Source organism: Pogoniulus pusillus, chromosome 8 (genome assembly GCF_015220805.1).
Source record: "Pogoniulus pusillus isolate bPogPus1 chromosome 8, bPogPus1.pri, whole genome shotgun sequence".
Taxonomy (NCBI): Eukaryota; Metazoa; Chordata; class Aves; order Piciformes; family Lybiidae; genus Pogoniulus; species Pogoniulus pusillus.
The window spans coordinates 10,342,841-10,357,353 of NC_087271.1; the positions used below are offsets into that span (position 1 = coordinate 10,342,841).

General features: G+C 40.6%; 1 protein-coding gene across 1 annotated transcript in view; it reads right to left on the minus strand.

Moving 5' to 3' along the window:
* CDC73 (cell division cycle 73) overlaps positions 1-14,513 on the minus strand; it is a 140,306-nt gene that overhangs the window by 83,402 nt on the left and 42,391 nt on the right. Inside the window, exon 10 of the mRNA XM_064147163.1 lies at positions 12,166-12,230. Coding sequence (XP_064003233.1) covers positions 12,166-12,230 — 65 coding nt within the window. The remainder of the gene's footprint in view (positions 1-12,165; positions 12,231-14,513) is intronic.

Below are 14,513 nucleotides of genomic sequence, written 5' to 3' on the forward strand. Positions count from 1 at the left end.
TGACAAGCAATCTTATTACATCTCTACACTGCTTTGCATAGCAGCTCAACATTTTGCTTTGCACTTGAACTGAACTTTAAAAGTGTATCTGTTGCTTGTGACCAAATCTCATACATCTTTATGGAGGTAAAATGCCTCCTGCTTTTAACCTCAAAGAGCCAAAGAAGTGAGCTATTTTATTTCCACAAATACAGCCTCAATCTCTTAGAATAAGTCAGGGTTGGAAAGGACCACAAGGATCATCTAGTTCCAGACGCCCTGCCATGGGCAGGAATACCCTACTTTAGATCAGGCTGGCCACAGCCTCATCCAGCCTGGCCTTAAACACCTCCAGGGATGGGGCTTCAACCACCTCCCTGGGCAACACATTCCAGGCTCTCACCGCTCTCATATTTGAAAGGATTGAAGTGGGTGCTGCCTTTACAAATGAAGTCCTCTAGGAGAGTTGAAATAACAAAGAAGCAGACAGTTCACCAGTATGTTGTATGTAAATCACAAATGGTCTCTGCTAAGGCTCTTGTCTGGGTTCTTGCTATAAATCAGTGGGGGGTCTGTCTGAAGAGAACAGACACTGAAAAAGCAGCAATCCAACTCAACTTAGTGAAGCTTAGTCTGCCAAATGCAATGGTGATGTACGGTGAAGTAAAAATATCTTTCTTAATATTTCTGTTGTATGATGTCTAACCAGAAGTTCTAAATCTTTAGCTAATCAAAAGATATATTTGTAAAAAAAACCAAAACAGTTCTTCTCAGTTATTTCTCAGTAATAAATTCTCTCAACTTCCAAACTGCCTTAGATAAACTTGAGATTTTAAGTACTTTGGATATTATTAGAAGTAGTAAGTACCACAGATAAATACAGTACCAAACAAACATCTGCAGTAAGAAAATTGAAATGCTTTATCCTACAGAAATTCACATTCACACACCATGTATTTCTTGACTCTCAAAGATTAGAAACCAGAGGGTTTTTCTGACCAGTTCAGTATCTTCAGTGTTAAGTCTCAAGTCCTATATATAAGAGGTATGAGGTTCTTGTGCTTAGCTGAGCAGTGGCTCAAGGAGAGTTTTAGATGGATGAAGACCAAAGAACCACTCTTCCAGCAGCAGTGATGCAAGTAGTTTCCACAATAGCATATTGCTCACTGAAAACATAAATATAGCTCCAGATGGCAGCTCAGCAGATTGCAATCACAGGTATATCCCAGAAGGTATGATCAGTATTGCCTAAATGCTAGTTGAGTGAGCCATAACTAATGCAGAGTTCATTATACAGTCTTCACAGTCATTTAGCTAATGAGAAAGCCTGTGCTGAAACAGACTATGCAGGACCACAAGTAGCAAACCTGAGTAAATCAGGACTTTGTCTATAGATTGTCCTAGTGATAAATAAAAAAGATGTTTTAACATCCTGAAAGCAAGGAGGCAGCTCAGAGAACAGCTTGTGGCTACAAGAAGACACAGGGATATTAACTCTTGGATTTAGATGCAACACTGAAATCACAGAGACCAAAATATAGGCACTCTTAATCAACTACCTTCTTAAACAGTGCACGAAGAAATTGCCTTAAAGGCTTAAAAGTATCACCAATCTTGCTATTCTAACTGGACTTGCTTCTTAGTATGTTGCACTATGTTTAAATAGTGCTGACTGACATCACTTCTAATCCACCCCCACAGATGACTGGGAACCAGGGTTTCTACCTTAGCTCTTCAGTAATATCTACCTCCAAAGCTCTGTTTCAATTCTGAACTCTGCAGGTTTGATATGCTTAGAAAATACTATTGTTGCCTTGCATATTCTGATGCAGAAACTCCAGAACACCTGTTCATAATAGGTCACTGTAGACCTGTGACCCAAAGGTCACAGTGAGGCACTCATTGGTTGCATTCAAAGACTAACATCTGCAATCTGAAAGAGTCCAATATAAAGAAATAACTCACCCCAGAACAAACCCACAAGTGCAAGAAGGAAAAGACTCACAAAGGAGAATTTACTCTGGCTTAACTAAGCAGCGGTAAGAAGCATAACTGAGATGTATGGGGGTCAGTCTCTTCTCCCAGGCAACCAGCAACAGAATGAGGGCACACAGTCTCAAGCTGTGTCAGAGGAGGTTTAGGCTGGATGTCAGGAAAAAGTTCTTCACAGAAAGAGTGATTGGCATTGGAATGGGCTGCCTAGGGAGGTGGTGGAGTCACCATCCCTGAAGGTGTTTAAAAAGAGACTGGATGTAGCACTTGGTGCCATGGTTTATTTGATAAGATGATATTGGATAATAGGTTGAGTTTGATGATCTCAGAAGTCTTTTCCAACCTGGTTAATTCTGTGATTCTCTGTGTGAGATTGAGGTCTGAGGCATGTTCCTCTGGATATTGCTAGAGTAACAACCCAACTATCCTACTTTCCAAGCACATAAGTTATGACTACGATGCTAAGTCACACAGAAGCACGTACTCAAAGTAGAAAACTTATTTCCTCAACTAATGAGTTTTATCTCACTCCACTAAGAACAAATAATCAAGTAGTAAAGTGTCACATGGCCCAATGACAACAGTATAACCTCCACAGAACAGAAAAGGAAATCTTGACTCATTCAGCTCCAATGAGTTACATAAATGTCTCAGCCACTGTATCATAAATTACCAAGTGTGTTACAAACTTTGAAAACATTGTTACCACTCTTATTCCAAGACAATGGGATGGCTATACCTTAGAAATACAAATGAATTTATGCACCTACCTAGGATTGAAGCAGAAAGTGGACATCTAATTCAAAGAACAAAAACGAGGCTTCCTAGACATTGCTAGTTGTGGCTGTGTTTCCAAATGAGTGTCTCCTGAGCCACTGATAAAGATTTGAGTCTACAGGGCAGATGAGTTTCTCAAAGGACACTCACAAGGCTGCCAAATAAACTCCCATAATTCAGTTTCGCATCAAGACAGTAATAGCAAAGTCATCCTAAAATTCATACCAAGACTTTTTGAGACTCTCAAGCTTTTTTAAGTCAAGTTGCCTCGATGTCTAAAGCTGCACTTTAATGTATACTTCGGATTCTCATACTGAGCACTCCTCCATTTAAATGGCTCTAGGACCTAACAGGCATGCCTACAAGCACACTTAGCACACTGACACCATCAAGCTTTACGCAGAGCAGTGAATTCAGACATGTTCATTCAGTGACAAACTAGATGGCTCCCGGTCTTGCTCCCTCTTTTGTTCAGCAGCACACTGGGCAACAAAGCGATGCCTAACTTCCAGACATGTGACTGGTTATACAACAGGCACTTTTCTTGAATTTGCAGTTCTTAGACTCAAAATAAAATACAATCCATTATGAGGAACAAGACAGGCAGACCCATTGTATAGTGCAGTGCAACAGCAAGATATCTTGGCACAGAGGTATGTAATCCACAACTGCTGAGGAAACGACTGCAGCATTGTTCAGCCTAACACAGCTTCTTGAAAGCAGCATTTATGTGTCATTTCCCTTAGTATCTATCAGCTTGACTATTTACACCAAAACTCTTTAAGGGAAACTAATCTATTTAATGTTTGAAACACAACTGAGGCAATGAAATGCCAACCACTGAAACTGTTGTGTGGACCTTAAGTATAAAATGCAGTAATAGTTCTTAGGAAACCTGGTTGTGTTTCATCCACTCTCATTAGGAGTAATAAACAAATAGAGCCCATTCTGTTACCCCAGAGCCATGTAAGGCTGATGGCAGACTATTCTAGGGAAAGAGCCATTTCTCCAGCTCCTGGATCTTTTGAGGTAGTTATCACATCCTCGTCCTTAACCCTCATAGACCAAGAATCTTATGGGCATGGTTGAATTACAGTTGCAGGTTCATATAACTAACATGAAAAAGGCTTATAAACCAAATGAAAGCACAAGTTACCACCTCCAGTATCATCTATGGAACACTCTGCTAATTAAAAGTTATTAGTTTTCCTCACTTTCTCTGGATGGTTAAAAACTGAACAGCACGCAGAGTTCAGGGAACACTGCTAGCTGGGAGGGAAGCGGGGGCGCCGGCAGGCTGCTGTTCCACTTGCATGGAGAATAATGACCAGTTTAGGCACAGACTGCATGAAAATTATCTTCTGCTTCACAGCTTGTTTCCAGGACTTTCAAAAAGCCTCTTGTTTTGCTGACTCCTCCTTCATTACTGATGATCTCAAATATTTTAATGAGGTGAGGACATGACACGTGGGGACATGTGGACATGTAGTTATATCTCTAAGTATTATTTAAGACGTATTAAATCTGCTTTTTCAAAGGTAAGTGCTGTCTATCTGAATATTAAGAGACAGTGTCCACTTCCACTACATGCTTCTGAAAAGTATTTTCAAGCTTTGACACTGAATGTTGTGCTAGTTTGAAGCAGGCTAGAATATTTTGGTGAGAAGAACTAGATTACAGGCTGTGAAAGGAAAACAATGGTGGTGTCTGCTTTGCTCATAGGCTTGCTGAGATGTATGAAAACTGGGATAAGTCAAAGCATAGATAGCACACTTGGCATCACTCTCACTCGGGCTGCTGGCTGAGCTGCATCTCTCTAACCTCACCCTCCATTCTGGACTAATCCACTTTGCTTCCTAACCCCCTGGCCGAACCTCTGTTCTTCCTTGGGACTGGGGTAAGGTTGAGAGGGGTAGTGGGAAGGTGAAGGGGCAGTTGGGAGCTCCTCCTGGGGACTCAGGTTTCTGGGAGGGGAGTTAGGTTTCTGTATTACCTTTTTACCTTGTGTATTTCTGTCTATAACTGTATATACTGTAACTATCTGCTTGTATATTGTGCTAGCTGTAAATATAAGCTTCATTCATGTTTCCAGAGCCAGCTGAGTCTAGCCTGGGTGATTTCTGAAGTGGGGGGAAGACACATGATACCCAAACCATCACAAATGTCCTAAATGACAGGCAAGTTTGGGTTGGAAGGGACCTTTAAAGGTCATCTAGTTCATCACCCCTGCAGTGAGCAGAGATATCAGAATCTTAATTGCTCATGATAAATTAAAAAAACCCAAACAAATAAAACACTTCATGGATTCATGGATTTACCACTTACACAGCAGCATATAAATCACTTAAAGACCTTTATGTAAAATATGGGTATACACCATGTTTATTACTTCTATATCAAAATGCCTCCTCTCCAACAGCCTGGTCTTTAAGCCACCACAAACTCAACATTTCCCACCACTCTACTACACAACTAATCCTATGAAAACACACAAGAGGTTAAACCATCTCTCAAGTTAAAATAATGAAATTGCTGAGACTAGACCATACTAAAACAAAAATAAAATGGAGGGTAGTAACAGCAAAATACTTTGATTAGTTAATGCTAAAAATATGATACTGACCACTGTGCTAGTTTGAGTCTAGCTAGAATGTTTTGGTGAGAAGAACTAGATCACAGGCTGTGAAAGGAAAACAAGGGTGATGTCTACTTTGCTCATAGGCTTGCTGAGAGATACAAGAAGAATCAAAACATAGATAAGGCACTTGCTTCTACTTCTGCTGGGGAAATGGCTGAGCAGCATCTCTCTCTCTAGCATCTTTGACTAATCCACTTTGCTCCCTAATCCCCTGCCCAAACCTCCATTCTTCCTTGGGACTGGGGTAAGATTGAGAGGGGTAGGGGGAAGGTGAAAGGGAGGTTGAGAGCCCCTCCTGGGGACTCAGGTGTTTGGGAGGGGTGTTATGATTCTGTATTACCTTTTACCTTGTGTATTTCTGTCTATAACTGTCTATACTGTAAATATCTGCTTGTATATTCTGCTAAGCTGTAAATAATAAGCTTCATTCAATTTCCACAGCCAGCTGAGTCTAGTCTGGGTGATTTCCCAAGGAAGGGGAGGCAGGTAACACCCAAACCATCACAACCACAAACTGATGAAAAATGCTGCTGACCTTATAAGTGCTGAACCAGTCTTCTAGTTCTCTGAAATTAAGCCCACACATACTATGGCTAACATAAAGACTTCCTATTTTACCAGCCATTTTCTGATGGCACCATGGGATGGCTTTGTTTCGACTGAAATTTAAGATACTTGTTTAATTACTGATAGCCTCATATGTTTAACAGCTGAGAGACCGCTGCAAATCCTCGAAGTTTACATGGGAAAGATGGACCTTACTTTTGTTATTGAGTAGGAAAAATATTGTCACTAATCTCAGGAACACTGAAAAGCTGCAGAGAATTTTTTTACCAGAGACAAAGCTTACATAACTGAATACAGCAATTTCCATTTAAATTTGTTACAAATGAAGTGCCCTAACTGAAACCCTCACTAGGTCTACCCATTAACTAGAACAGGTCTTCAAGCATAGCCTCAGACTAGCTCAATACCTTAAAGAACTACTGCATCCACCTGTGCACTGAACAACAACAGACAGAAATGACAACAGCAGCTCTGGCAGCTTATGGGTGCAGATCATCAATGGCAGATTCCATTAATAGCAGCAAAAACAAAGGACAAAGGAAGCTGTTGTGCTTCAGCAGCCAGAAATACTGAAAGAAACCAGAAGTCTAAAACAAAAGAGCTTTCTATCAATTCAGAATAGCAACTACATAATTTCTGCAAGAGGCTGCTGCAGTACTCCACAGATTATATTTGCTTGCGCTCAAGCTGGCAACACAGCATCACAGCTCATGACCAGTCTGGACTCTCAGAATTCAGAGGAAATCATTTCACAGAACTGCAAAAGCAATCACTCCATTCCTTTCTTTAATATGGAAGTCAGGAAAACTGAAGGAAGAACACAAAGACGAATACAATCAGCATCACTGTGACTATTTTTGTCAAGTAGAAACATATATATGTAAGTGTCTACAGTCAATACAAAGCACACCAGCAGCTTGGCAGAGGAGACATTTAAGTAGCAAGATACAGAAGCCAGCTTTATCAGACACTTGTGGAACACACAACCTCTGCCACTTCCTGACACAGGTGCAGGTATCCAGTTTGTTCTCATCTTCACATCTCAAGCTATAGCAACAGGTAAATACTTTGCAACCAGTAGCCTAAATTCAATTTCATTATACATTAAATATCACACACACTTTCCAGGTTTACACTAGGCACTGGTTAACAGTTAACAGTTCTCTTGAGAAAAGTCAAATTTACACAAAGACAATCATGAGGAGAGTTTCAGCTTAAGATTTGGTCTCAGCATTCCCCTACATCCTGAAAGCTACAAAAATACCAACACGTTTATCTTATGTACCACTTATTTGATCCATCTCAAACAGTAAACCTGCTTACTTAAAACACAGAAATTGCTGTCCTATGCAGGGGATTATGCTTTGAAGTGAAGCCTGCAGGTAGATCTGTAGGTTTCCAAAAGCCACGCAGCACACTTTGTGACTGCTAGGTAACTAGAGAGCCAAAGCTTACTGATTTCCAGCACGCCACCAATCCAGACAAATAGAAGGTGCCACAGGTACTAGAAGCAACTTTCTGAGCAAAGTGTCCTGTTAATCAAGTACCAGGTCCATAATAATGAAATCATGCCCTCACAATAAAAATTCATTAAGTCAGTCAGCTCCCCCCTAAGAGAAAATAAGTGTGCCAATTAAGCAAAAACCCTGTTACAGTGAAGAACTGCCAGCAGCACAAGTTATTTTAGCTGACATTACTTCAGAAAAAGCCCACCATTTACCATCTGTTCTGGCACAAATTTTGAATGCTAAGAAGTTTCCAACATCACTGATGAAAAGAAAGCAGTCAAGATGCACAACTTTTTGTTTTGCTGTTAAAAAGAACAAGCATCTTGGACAACTCACCTTTCAGCAAGAACACACACAAACCAGGAGTTTTGGACAATTCACAGAAATCATGACAGAGAATTACAGTGAGGCAGAATGGAAGCAGAAGACACATGAGAAACAACACAGAACAAAGAAAAGCTTCTTAGAAATGTTACACAAGAGGCAGGTGGGTTACTGCAGACTGCAGGTCACTGCTTATGTGCCAGGCACAAGGAAATGCCTACAAAGTTTTTTTCCCAATTGCTAACAGAACCAGAACTTTGCACAGCTAATGGCTCCATCCATCTTCTAATGAGAGGATTAATGATACCAAAGAAACCCCAAAAAATCAAAGGACAATGTGTCACAAGTGAGCCATAGTAATCAACATACTTGTGCTGGTTTGAGCCTAGCTAGAATGCTTTGGTGAGAAGAATTAGATTATAGTCTGTGAAAAGGAAACAATGGTGATGTCTCCTTCACTCATAGGCTTGCTGAGATGTATAGGAACATGAACATAAATCTAGATAACAGAGTCTCTCTCTGGGCTCTGGCTGCAGGCACTTCTCTCTCTAACTTGCTAACTAATCCTTCTGCTTCCTAACCCCCTTGGCCGACCCTCCAAACTCACCTTTGAATGTAAGGCAAAGTGTGGGGTAAGGCAGAGGGGTGGGGAGAAGGTGGAAGGGTGGTTGAGAGCCCCTCCTGGGGACTCAGGTTTCTGGGAGGGCTGTTGTGTTTCCATATTACCTTTTAACTTGTGTGTTTCTGTACATAGCTGGATATATTATAAATATCTGCTTGTGTATTGTGCTGAACTGTAAATATAAAGCTTCATTCAATTTTCCAGAGCTGCTGAGTCCAATCTGGGTGATTTTTCCTAAGTGTGGAGGGGCAGGTAACACCCAAACCATCACAGAAGCCATGGCAGATAGTGTCATTACTGTTAAAGACTCCTTTACTATGCCAGTTACTATATGCAACTCATAACCAAAGTAGTAAATAGAGCAAAAGGAAAAACATACCAAAAAGTGATAACGAATGAAAATAAAGCAAAACACATAATTCATTTATCTTAAGTCAGTGCTTTCAGAAGTAGTAAGAAATTCTTAATGCCTTTCTATAGATCATTGCTGAGATCTCACTTAGATGACCCCATTGGAATGGGCTGCCCAGGGAGGTGGTGGAGTCACCGTCCCTGGGGATGTTCAAGAAAAGACTGGATGAGGCATTTGGTGCCATGGTCTAGTTGACTGACTAGGGCTGGGTGATAGGTTGGACTGGATGAGCTTGGAGGTCTCTTCCAACCCACTTGATTCTATGAGTCTATGAAATTTTACTTCTCTATGCTTGAAAATAAGCTGAATTCTAACGTGAATAGCTAGAGAAAGAAAACTCACATTGGAACTGAAGGCTTATTTCATGATGACACTAGTTTAGTTGAGCAAAACAAGAAGTTTTTGGAGAAGGACTTGTCTCTTTAAATACATTAGTGGAAATAACACAGAAGAAATGAAGAGGCTACCTAAGTCAAAGAGAACAAGTAGCATAAAAATGAGTCTTTCAAACTTCCTCATTCATCTGGAAATCTAAAGTCTGAAATCCGAAGACAGCCTCTAACAAAGACCTACCTAACACTTCAACTTCTGTGAAACACTTGATGAGCTCACAAAATGGATTTACCAGCACTATGAGGATAGTACTCAACATCATGTAGGTAAACTGCAATTCCAATTCTGTTGTTTTTAGCTAAGGAACATAAATGCAATCTTCCATCAAACCTCTAGGGGTAGAAATTACATTCTCTTTTCTTCCCTAGTTTTGCCTAACATAAAAACTAGGATCAAATCACCCAAAAAAAACCAAAAACACAAACACCAACAAGTTGAGTCTAAAAGCACAATATGAAATATGCTAGCTGGTAGGAAATTAAGCATTCTATACAAAACAATAATCTGAAGATTATGGGTTAGAACTATCTAGTCTATCACCACGACAAAGTTCAGACAAAACCAGATGATTCTTTCAGTGCCACATAATTAACAGATTTCTCCCCCAGCTGAAACACAAAATCAGCATGTCATTAATTTATGAATGGGATAAACATTTAGGGCACCTTTTTAACAGTCTGGAAAACAAGGCTCAAGAAAACCCTCACAAGTTTTCTCTTAGAAAAACATCAAATGACAGATGGAGTTTTAACACCAGATGATGCTTTCACTGCAGTCATGCAATGTTCTTAAGTAGTTATTTCAAATTATTCTAGTTTATGTTGCAAAAAGCTTGTAATTTAATATCAGTTGCATTCCCTTTCTTAATAGAATACAGAACAGTTTAACAACTTGTGCTAGTTTGAAGCTAGCTAGAATGTTTTGATGAGAAGAACTAGATTACAGTTCTAGATTACAGAACTAAATTACAATGTGAAACTATGGTGATGTCTACTTCACTCGTAGGCTTGCTCAGATATACAAGAACAAGAGTATAAACAGAGTAGTCACTTTCTGTCTGGGCTGTGGGCTGCATTCTTCTCTCTCTAACCTAACCTGATTAATCCACCTGCTCCCTAACCCACCCTGGCCAACCCTCCATTCTTCCTTGGGCACAGGGCAACACCTGGGGTAAGGTAGAGAGAGGGGTGGGAGAAGGTGTAAGGGTGGTTGGGAGCCCCTCCTGGGGACTCAGGTTTCTGGGAGGGCTGCTGTGTTTCTGTATTACCTTTCACCTTGTGTACTTCTGTATATAACTGTATATATATTGTAAATATCTGCTTGTATATTGTGCTAAGCTGTAAATATAAAGCTTCATTCAATTTCCAGAGCTGGCTGAGTCTAGTCTGGGTGATATCCAAAGTTGGGGGGGGAGGGGAGGGCAGGGAACACCCAAACTATCTCACAACTCCACCTCAGAACTCTGGGAAGTATGCTGTCTGTATGAGCTAGGATTCCTTGAATAAAAAAACCTTAACTACTTTGTAATGGAAGTAAAAGAATAAAATAAAACACTCAGTGTTACTGTGCATCCCCTCACTTCTCCTCATTTTTATACTGATAAGCTTAAAACATGTCAACATTTCCATTTTACTATAATCTTTTTCTGTTGCTTTTTCTTTCTCATCCAGCCCCATAGGGAAATTAAAACTAGAAAGCTATTTACAAAGTCATTTAACTAAGCCATTTCAAGTGACCACTTGAAACAGACATTACAGCATAGAAACCTGAGTTTGGTAGAAAACATTGCCTGCTCTCTGATAAAGCAGCCATAAATTTGTGCAAGGTTGGAGAACAACTTGTCAAAGGTAATGGGTTGTTTTCTCCCTTTACCCAATCAATTTCTGAATTAATTTAGCAACAACAGTATTTAGAACTAAGTAGATTCTTTCCTTTAAAAAAAAAAAGATGAAATGGAAGGGAATATTTTAGTATTTTAAGCCCAGGGGAGGTTGAAAATTAAAGACTTTGTCAAGAATTTTAACGAACAAGAGCAAGCTCTAAATGTTTTTAAGAAATCTATATTCAAGATACTATTTTATGCTCAAATTAGGAGTGTAAACTAGAAGCAGTACACAAATTTTGGAGTGTTTAGTGCCATCTATTAATCAGATTTAGATAGGTATGCAGATGGCAAAAACATTAATGAGGGCTCTACATTAGTTCTGCAGCATCTGTCCTACTTACCAGCAGATGAGAACAGTATTTCAGAGTATTAAACCCACTATTCTCAAAAGCAGACAAACATTAACCAAAAAGAGGAAACCTGCTTGAGTGTCTCTATTTCTCTTGTGCATTTTCAGCACTTCCAAGTGCCAGCATTGTGAAGTCACACGAAACTAAACAAATTTTTCTTAGTAGGGAATGGAGCATTACTGTAGACCCTAAATTTATTACATCTGTTTTGTGAGTGTAGTTTTATCCCTCACTATTTTGGAAGATGTGCTTCATAGGCATACATAAGATAGGATATCTTAGTATAGTTAAGCACAAAGAGACCGCACCTCTAAAAGAAGCCCAAAAAGACCACATCTCTAAAAGAAGCCTAAAAAGACCACATCTAAAAGAAGCACAAAAAGACCACATCTCTAAAAGAAGCACAAAAAGACCACATCTCTAAAAGAAGCACAAAAAGACCACATCTCTAAAAGAAGCCACAACCTGTCAAAGCCTTCCCAACACACCTTTTTTACTGCAGACAAATCCCTTCAAGCAAAGGTCTCTACAATGTGTAGACCAGATCAAAACACACTTTCTCTTTTCACAGAGAAGAGCTTCCATCAATTCTGTCAGTCAGCCAAAGCGACCTTCCAGAGCCTAGGCTAGGCTGACAAGAGATATGCAGACAGACACAGATCTATGGGGACACCACAATTTCTGTGAAACATGTTTAAGGAAAAGGCTTTTAGCTTACCGTTACAGACTTCAGAGTCATCCCGTGATAGGTGCCCATGGTATCAATTTTAAAGCCTTCCGTTTCTGCAAAGATAAGAAGTCTCTCATAAATCATCATGCACACAGGAACAACTCTGAAATTATTTCTGCAAAGAACCCATCTTGCTGTTGCTTTCACTTCTGCTCACAACAGAAAATGTGGCTAATAATCAGGGTATTGGTGTTTCTTTTAGACAGAGCCCCACTTGGCTATTTCTGCGTGCTGTAAGCTTTTCCTGTTGCACAGAATCAGATAAAGAATATAAATTTCAATTCCTGCCAACATGCATGCAGTCTCAGAACTTCTCTCTTCACTGCAATTTCATTTACTTCACCTCATTTTCTCAGGATGCATTGTCATGCAACACATTCAACTTGTAGGTGTCTTAATAGAAAAGACATTCAATAAACTGGTTTATGTGGCTACTTGATGCGATAGATTTACTTCTGGAATGCAGAACAACAATATCATTGTCATATGGTACAGTGGATATAACCTACATAAATACAGACTATCAGGGTAGAAGTTATTAAAAGGGTTAGTTTGGGTGCTGGGGGAGATATGAATTGTTTTTTTTCTGAGTAGTTTTCATCAGACTGAATTTAGTTGTCAGAAGCCTGATAGATACGAGTGACTTAACCTGCTACAACTAGCCTCTTGGCTTTTGAATATTTGACTGTTCTCCAACTCTCAGCACTCTAAGATCTAAGTGAGCTCTTGAATGCTGACACCAGAACTTGAAAGAAAACCTTTTCCCTTTTGTACATTTCCTAGCCCTGTGCATCTATTTTCAACTGACCCTACCAACTAACCACTCAATTCATACTTGAAATGGCCAGATGTGAAGTCAGACAAACCCTGACAAGCAAGCAGTTGTCTATACCTAAACAACCTTTGAGCTATTTCAACTAGACTTGGGCAAGGTAACTCATACTGTGTGGAAACAGCTGTTCAGAACTAGCAGATTTCTACCATTTATTACACCACCTTTACAGAACACACCAGCGTAAAAAAGTAACAGACCACAAATAATGCAGAATTGAAACAATGCTTATACTTGAACCTACAAAAGTCCAGGGGAAAAACACTGTTAGAGCTTCTTGTTCTTATTATGAATAAATTAACTTAAATTGAAACCCAGACAACCTTGAAAGTATCACAGTATCACCAAGGTTGGAAGAGACCTCACAGATCATCAAGTCCAACCCTTTACCACAGAGCTCAAGGCTAGACCATGGCACCAAGTGCCACGTCCAATCCTGCCTTGAACAGCTCCAGGGACGGTGACTCCACCACCTCCCCGGGCAGCCCATTCCAGTGTCCAATGACTCTCTCAGTGAAGAACTTTCTCCTCACCTCCAGCCTAAATTTCCCCTGGTGTAGCCTGAGGCTGTGTCCTCTCATTCTGGTGCTGGCCACCTGAGAGAGGAGAGCAACCTCCTCCTGGCCACAACCACCCCTCAGGCAGTTGTAGACAGCAATAAGGTCACCCCTGAGCCTCCTCTTCTCCAGGCTAACCAATCCCAGCTCCCTCAGCCTCTCCTCGTAGGGCTGTGCCCAAGGCCTCTCACCAGCCTCGTCGCCCTTCTCTGGACACGCTCAAGCATCTCAATGTCCCTCCTAAACTGGGGGGCCCAGAACTGAACACAGTACTCAAGGTGTGGTCTAAGCAGTGCAGAGTACAGGGGCAGAATGACCTCCCTGCTCCTGCTGACCACACCACTCCTGATGCAGACCAGGATGCCACTGGCTCTTTTGGCCTCCTGGGCACACTGTTGGCTCAGTGTGATGCAGATGCTCTCTCTGGGAAGCATCTCTGGTGGCTCATCTGTTCTTCTTTCGATGAGTAAGATTCAGACACTCGTAGGAAACGAGGTAGGAAAGTCTGCCAGAGTTAACAACTCTCCAGTGCTCAGAAAAAGATACCCAAGAGTTGAAAACTGATCATAGTCCTCCTCACCAGAGATAGCTATCTACTTGCTAAACATTTGTTTTGGTTTAAGCTTTCTCCACTTTCCCCAAGTACCACCAAGTATCAAGTGGAGAGGCCTGGTATTACCAACCATGTTTTGTGTCACTCAAAGTCACCTCGGCTCTAGCCCTTCCATCTTGTGTTCTGAAGGCCACCCCACCCTGTCTGCCAGATTTTACATAGAGAGGATTCTGAGAAAGCAAAATGCAGGTAAAGACAGACAGGAATGCATTTGTTTAATACTAAAATGATCATAAAAGAGCTGAGTTTCCCTTTATAAATGCCTGTTGCCTTTCCCTGCAATCCCAAAATGGAATTACACATTGAGTCCCGGCTCAGGGCACATACAGCTGAA